Source organism: Macrobrachium nipponense, chromosome 5 (genome assembly GCF_015104395.2).
Source record: "Macrobrachium nipponense isolate FS-2020 chromosome 5, ASM1510439v2, whole genome shotgun sequence".
NCBI lineage: Eukaryota > Metazoa > Arthropoda > Malacostraca > Decapoda > Palaemonidae > Macrobrachium > Macrobrachium nipponense.
Genome location: NC_061107.1, coordinates 106,634,481 through 106,641,853, shown reverse-complemented (window position 1 = coordinate 106,641,853; position 7,373 = coordinate 106,634,481). Strand labels below are relative to the sequence as shown.

Sequence of the window (7,373 nt, the reverse complement as noted above, 5' to 3'; positions counted from 1 at the left end):
ATTACTGGTAGGCTACCATTAAAATGAAATTAATGCAAAACTTAAATGAATGCAAAGACGAGAGAAGGTTAAATGTTCTTTTGTATCAACGAGCCAATAGCGGTTGTTGCCTGCGATCGGTCTGTGTGATTTCATTGTTTGGCCGACCTGCCCTAATAGTGGTTTCAGGACTAGCTGCAGACTGTCCAGACCCGAAGAAGCCTCTCATACGTAATCACGCGTTACACTGCAAGACTAAGATTAACCCTGCAGGTTTTAAACTCAGATCATCTACTCAATAGTTGGGGGACTAACTACGTTAGAGTCTCATAAAATCTGCCACTCCCTCGATAAACACCCAGACAGCCTCCGCGTGCTCTTCATAGCATGACTGGCCGTTTGTTTGTATTTTGGTCCGAACTTCAACTTTCAATTAGCCTCATTCTTTTTAATAATTGTTTTATTTTCTTTTTTTTTAACCCAATTTAGGCTGTTTTGAGTTTTGACACACGTGCTTTCTATCCCTGGATGCCCCTTGGATAGCTCTCTCTCTCTCTCTCTCTCTCTCTCTCTCTCTATATATATATATATATATATATATATATATATATATATTATATGTGTGTGTGTGTGTGTGTGTGTGTGTGTGTGTGTGTGTGTGTGTGTGTGTGCGTTCTTTTTTCCAGTGAACAAGTGAAATCAGGGGATTTCCCAAAATCTCTCAGGAATATGTGAAATGACCAGTTCGCTTAGGAACATTTGATCCTCGAGGGTTAGTACTAAACACGGCGAAACTGATTCATCTGCACTGTTTCGCCGTGTTTAGTACTAGGCTCGTAGGGTGTAAAATATGTTTCGCCATCCATAGTACTATATAGCCCCTGGCGAATCAAATGTAATCTAAGTGCTCTTGATTCCCCAGGGGCTAGTACTGAACACGGTGAACAGAGTAGTAGATGAATCACTGTTTCGCCGTGTTTAGTACTTGCCCTCGGGAATCAACATATTTACTGTAAAACACACACACACATACATGAGGAGGAAAGCGTACAACTGGATGTATTGGTCAGCTTGCTGAAGGCAGTACTATTAGAATGATTAGCATGCGATAGGGTATAACGAAAGGGAACTTAATTAATAAACCTTGATGGAACGGGTTCTCAAAGGGATTATGAGCTATTCATATTGTATGTCGCACAGATACGAAATGTTCCCTCTTGATTAGCGCCTGATTTTCGGCAGACAGAAGAATCACCCTTGCATTCCTTAAACTCGACCACGTAATTCCACTCACCCATCATATCGGTCGCAGGGAGTCTCGAGTCTCGACTCTCGACTCGAGTCGAGAGAACCCGGCCCGGCCAGGCAGCTCAGCTCAGTTGCTCTCCTGCACGTGACTGAGTAGGACGGTGTTCGTCTCTCGGACTTCATTGGCTCCGACGTCTCTCTAGGATATTATCCCGAAAATAAGGCGCTCATTCTAGTCGTAGGATATCCTCGTTTTAAAACTGATTGTGTAGCGCATTTGGTGTCGATCATTTGGTTCGTAAACAAATATATTTTGTAATAAAATTCATAAGGAGACGTTAAAGAAGATTGCCAGAAAGAGAGAGAGGGGGGAGTTTGGACGTTTAATGGAAAAAAAAAAAAACATTAAGGAAACGTTTTGGTTCTGGCGATGAATTATAGTGAGGAATGTAAAGGCTTTTATTCCAGTAAAATAAGACCGGTGTGATGTCACTTAAAGATGCTCTTTCAGAATCAGTAGACACGGCGATGGTGATGAAATAAGCTTATGGTACATGGAACGGCAATAAATTGTGTGGAATATATTGTCAGGATGATAAAGTTTCCGTAACGTCATCGTACCAAACGAGGAAAGTAATTGAACATCCTTAATTTGTTGTAATTCAATTAAGTATTAGTATAATACACAGGGAGGCATCAAAAGGAAAATTAATATACATGTAATTTTTTTAATATTCAGCTCTGACCTCTCGTTACTGTTTTGACGTAGAACGAACAACCTTTTTACAAATCATCTTAAGCAACAACCAAAAATGATCCATAGACTGAAAATTGAACTGACATCAAGCAAACGCAAGTATGTTATACATGACCCATAGTATAATTTTACTTTGTTTGTATTTTGCACTTGGATACCACATAAGAAAAAAAGCCATGAGTTTATTCGTATGTGACAATCAACAATAAATTAAGATAAAGGCCGTTTCAAATTTGCTTGGACTAGACAGTGGTCGACAGAAATAGTAAATGGGAGTGAAAGTGGAAATGCTACAGAAGTAAAACATGGAATTAGCTTGTAAGTACGTTGAAATCAACGTGAGCAATTCACATTCTTCCAAATTTCCCTTCGTCAGGGAAACATAAGAGCAGTGATGGTGCTTTTTAGATGAAGTGAGATAGATTAGAGGCAACCTCTTTGCTTGATAAGCGGAAAAATGGCTCCAGAATAATTAAGAGAAGAAATACAGAACAGTAAAAACGAAAAGAGCAGCAGTAGCCTCTGCTACTGTATCCTTGACAACGGAAGGTCGTTTGTTTGTAATTTCTCGAGTGCCCTCCCGCATTCTTTTTCATAGTGATGGTGAACACATTGCTCATTTTCGCTATGGTGACCGTTTGGTGGAGAGGAGTTGAGGCCAGACCGAACTCCTTGGCTAATGATATCTTGTCAAGATACCCAGGACAGGATGATTATATAAGTGAGTACACCAAGTGCATGATACCTAGTTTGCTTTTTCAAAACCCATATATTACATTTCCTTTATATTTCTATTTTTGAGAGAAATTTCTTGGTTCTACTTCCTCTTTCGGACCTTTCCCGCTTACTGGTTTGCATATCAACCGCAACGGTAATTGGCAATTAGCAAAGCCCAGCCACCCAAAGTAAAAAAAAAAAAAAAAAAAAAAAAAGAAAAAGAAAAAATAAAAAACAAACAAACGACTTTGGCCGATTATAAGTGGAAATATTCAAATGATAAGGTAAACTTTGGCTTCAGAGGTTTCCTACTAAGGTCTCTAATCTTGGGAAATTTCACCAGAATCCGTTTATCCGTTCCGGAGATACAGAAATTGATTTTTGGCATTCATGGATGTGGTAGGGGTGGATGGGTGGTACTAATTTTTTTTTCTTCTGATAGCTCGTATTCTGGAGGGGTGGCTTTCGGAGTTTTTATTTTGAAATAATGAAATGTTGAAGTTACAATATGCCATTCAGATTAGCCACCAAATTCAGATTTTCGGATGCTCAGGTACTGACTGCTCACAACATTAGAAGAGACGCCGTTTTCTTAATGTGTGTGAATAGCAAGTGATGTTAGGAGAAGTTGGCTGACTTACTGTCAATTATCTTAATTAAAAATTATTACACACGTTGAATTTAATAAAAAAATTATCGCACACGTTGAATTTACCTATGCAGTTTCGGTTTTTGCTATCGTTGACCTACCTTAAATAAAAAGCCTCAATAGTTAGAATGTTTTCACACACACACACACACACACACGCATATATATATATATATATATATATATATATATAGATATATATATATATATATATATATATATATAAATGATTATGTAGCAAACGAGCTGAGCTTAGCATAATCCCGGAGAAGCCACACAGGTCTAAGAAAGTACCTCTAAAACCTAAATTGCTCGTTTACCTTTGGATTTATTCTTTAACTATAATAACCGGATAATTAAAGTGAATATATATAACTCACTCCCGTAAGTGATGAACATATGTGAAAATTAAAACCTAGTGTTTACCGGCCCTTTCAACATTCAAAAGATTCGTTGCTGAACTAAAAGTTAAGTCAATATTTGTCGTTATCTTACGTAACAGTTTATTTTTATTTTTTATCTAGATGCGAATCAAATGTTACTCATTTTTCCATTACTATATTTCCAGTTACTATAATATTTTGGAAATCTAATCTAATTATGAAGCCCCTTTGTTTTACAATTTTGTGTGTACGAAAGTCAGTGTACTCTTGAGTTGGTGTCATAAATGACCATCAGTCAGACTATTCAGTCTTGAGAGGTTTGCAGTACTGACCGGATGCGAGATTGACACCACACACTGTTTTCGACAAGTTATCCTCTTCATTAACATGGAACAAAGGTCTGTTTAGTTAAGTTCTTAAGTCTAATTTAATATATTTCTCGACAATCGTTAATGGCAGTTTTTCTATGTATTACTTTTTATAGCAATGAATTTCCTGCATTTTGTCGTGAAAGAGCAGTCTTCCTTAAGTAGCCAAACGGTTTAGTATTCCCCAGTTGAGGCATCTAGTACTACTACTTGCATCTGTTATGATTGGTGTTTTTACCTGTCTCATATGTTCTAATTGGTGCTTTTACATCTGTCTATCAATAAAATTTCACGTTCTTTATTGTTGCTTGCGGTGAGTGTAATAATTTTTGTACGTAATACATTTTTATGGTAGACACCCCGTTATTAGGCCTATTGTAAGATAGTGACATGCTGTGCAAGGCTACGACAGGTCTAACTGCTTGAAGAGTTGATTCCTTCCATCTTTAGGTCTTGACAGCACAGAACGATGTTTATTTTCGCAATTCTACTTCTGAGGTCATCTATCTCTGATAATCACGGAGAGGCCTTATAGATCTAAGAAAACTATATCTAAAAGCTAAATAAGTTCCATGGTCATTTGTTACCACATTTTTCTCGATCTAGGGCGTAGGGCGTAGGCCTTTTTTTCACCTTCTTTTTCATTTGTCGCCGAGAATGATACGGCCGAGCTCATTCTGATTGTTGCTGTTGCTACTGCGGAGACTAGAGTAATGTTCAACAAAAGCCTGGGCCGGGTCAGTTTTGGGTGGTACTGGAATCAAGCACTCTTGCATAATTTTCAAATCATCAGCGGTGGTTCGTCCAAACCGAAGTCTATTCAATATGCGTATTAAAATGACACTCGCTTTCTATACTGATTGGGGAAAGACTCCTACTTCTACTTTTCGCTTTCAGCATAATTTATCAGGTTGCGGAGTACAGCCCTACTACCCCTTCCTTTGTATCCCCTAACTTCCATATCTGTCTATTGTGGCTGGGGTTTACTACCCCTTCTTGTGATTTCATGACTTTATTTATTTTTTTTTTTTTCCGTGATGATTAGCGTCTTTAGATATTCATTCATTATATTATGTTTTTCTAAATTTAGGTCAGGATTTAGTCACGTTGTGGAATGAATTTTTTTATTTATTAATTTTTTTTAAGTGCCACCTATATCACTACTCCAACTACTTCACATAGACTAGAAAAGGGAATATTACCATTCCAGGGAATATAATTAAATCGAAGGTTTTTAATTTTTTAACGTATTCTGTGCAGTAGTTTAAGTTTATTAATTTCCTTTAATAACAAATGGCAATTCTAATTTCTGCTACAGTCTTTGATCAGCCCCAACCCCATTCTCCCAGGGGAAGTTTAAAGGATATAAAGAATTCACCCCGTTCCGTCTGTATCCAGGGGATGGATTTTATCGGGCATTTTATTGAGAAGTCAGATATGTGTATTTCTGGTGATAGAAGTTCACTCTCGACGTGGATCGGAAGTCACGTAAAGCTGTTGGTCCCCTTGCTGAATAACCACTGGTTCCATGCAACGTGAGAACACCATACAAAGAAAGAAAGAAACAAGCAAACAGGGGATAGGTTACACATCTGGGTTAAGGGCTGTTATAAAAATATAGATATTTTGAAGCAAGTGCAGTATATATCAATTCCGAAAATGTTAAAAACTTGGGAGGTTTTCGAGACTTTTCAACCATAAAATTATTGAGCATAATGTTTTCAGGATTTCCAAAATTTTAAAGTTCATTTTACTTCTTAGGAGACCATTGTCTAACTCAACTTTTGTATTTAAATGTCTATATGATAATCTGTTCGATTGATTGCTTGTTCTTAACAAGATAGCACGAAAGGCCATGCTCGATTTTTGTTTTTAACTTGGCCAAAGATGGCCTCATGATTAGATTTTTGGATGGCCCAGTTTAGAAGAATATCTGCAGTATCTTGATGCTTGTGTGTGTGTGTGTGTATATATATGATATATATATATATATATAATATATATATGTATATATATATATATATATATATATATATATATATATATATATTTATATGTGTGTGTGCGTGTGCGTGTATGTGTGTGTGTGTTTGTGGTTGTGTCTGCGTGTGGGTGGGATTTTATTCTAGAAAATAGATACATTTGCGTAAGATTTTTGCCTTTATCTTCGATTTGCACTTCGTGTCCTAACTTGTTCATTCTACATAGGTCTATCCTGGTAACAGATTCGAGTTTCATTGTGGTGGTTGGTATTTATATGAATACACACACACACACACACACACATATATACACACACACACACACACACACACATATATATATATATATAATATATATATATATATATATATATATATTCAACGGGTGGAGATTTCTGCAAACCCAACAATACAGTGAAAGCATGGGAAGCACACCATCAGGTCAAGAACCTCATATTTATTAGATTGCAGCGTTTCGAAGCTACAAAGTAATAATACCTAATTAGTACAATAAGATTAAGTGACAAATAATAAAATAAACAAAATAAGTTACAATAAAACAAATACAGTTAAAATAGAATGAGGACCAACCGTTGAGTGTGAAGGCAGTGAAGGAACTGACCAAAAACGTAAACAATTCACGACAGATAAAGAGGTGTAGACGTGGAATGGGTGTTCAGTGAGGGGACCAGTTATTTTTTTCAATAAACAATGATTCATTCATATTTAAAAGCTTATGATTGGAGGCTCTGTCCATAACCTTAAAGCCTTTATAATGAATATTTATCGAGGGCAAGTAAAATTATATATAACACACGAGGTCAAAAATGGATCCAAACTGTCTTTTATGCTGAAAAGGCTCCCGATATGCAGTTGGTTTGCTTTATCCTCTAGTTGGCAAGCTTTTCATATTGGAATCATGTTATTGCAAAAATACTTTAACAGCAACTGCTTTCCCACCCACTTATTCATTAAACATGTCTCCAATTTTTGAATAATATTTTTGTTCCGCGTCATCATACTCGTCACGTGCCTAAATTACCTTTGTATTCCAGTCTCCTTTTTATTCACGATACAACCTTTCATAAGGAACTCCAAGCTTTAGTATCCGGTCATCTCCCTGTCTAGAAAATAAATAATTAGACCCACACACCCACTGAATATCGGTAGCCTTTTCAGCTTCAAAGACAGTTTGGAACCGTTAATGAACCTACATGGTAGGTTACTTGAGGTTCGAATAGACAATCATAGAGCTGACAGCTATGGAACTGGCACTAAACTTTCAAATCC

The 7,373-nt window shown here is 36.7% G+C and overlaps 1 protein-coding gene across 1 annotated transcript in view; it reads left to right on the top strand.

Annotated features, from left to right (window-relative positions):
- The first annotated feature begins 1,369 nt into the window (after positions 1-1,369).
- Positions 1,370-7,373, top strand: part of LOC135215570 (neural cell adhesion molecule 1-A-like) — a 336,733-nt gene continuing 330,729 nt past the window's right edge. Inside the window, exon 1 of the mRNA XM_064250428.1 lies at positions 1,370-2,705. Coding sequence (XP_064106498.1) covers positions 2,585-2,705 — 121 coding nt within the window. The 5' untranslated portion in view covers positions 1,370-2,584. The remainder of the gene's footprint in view (positions 2,706-7,373) is intronic.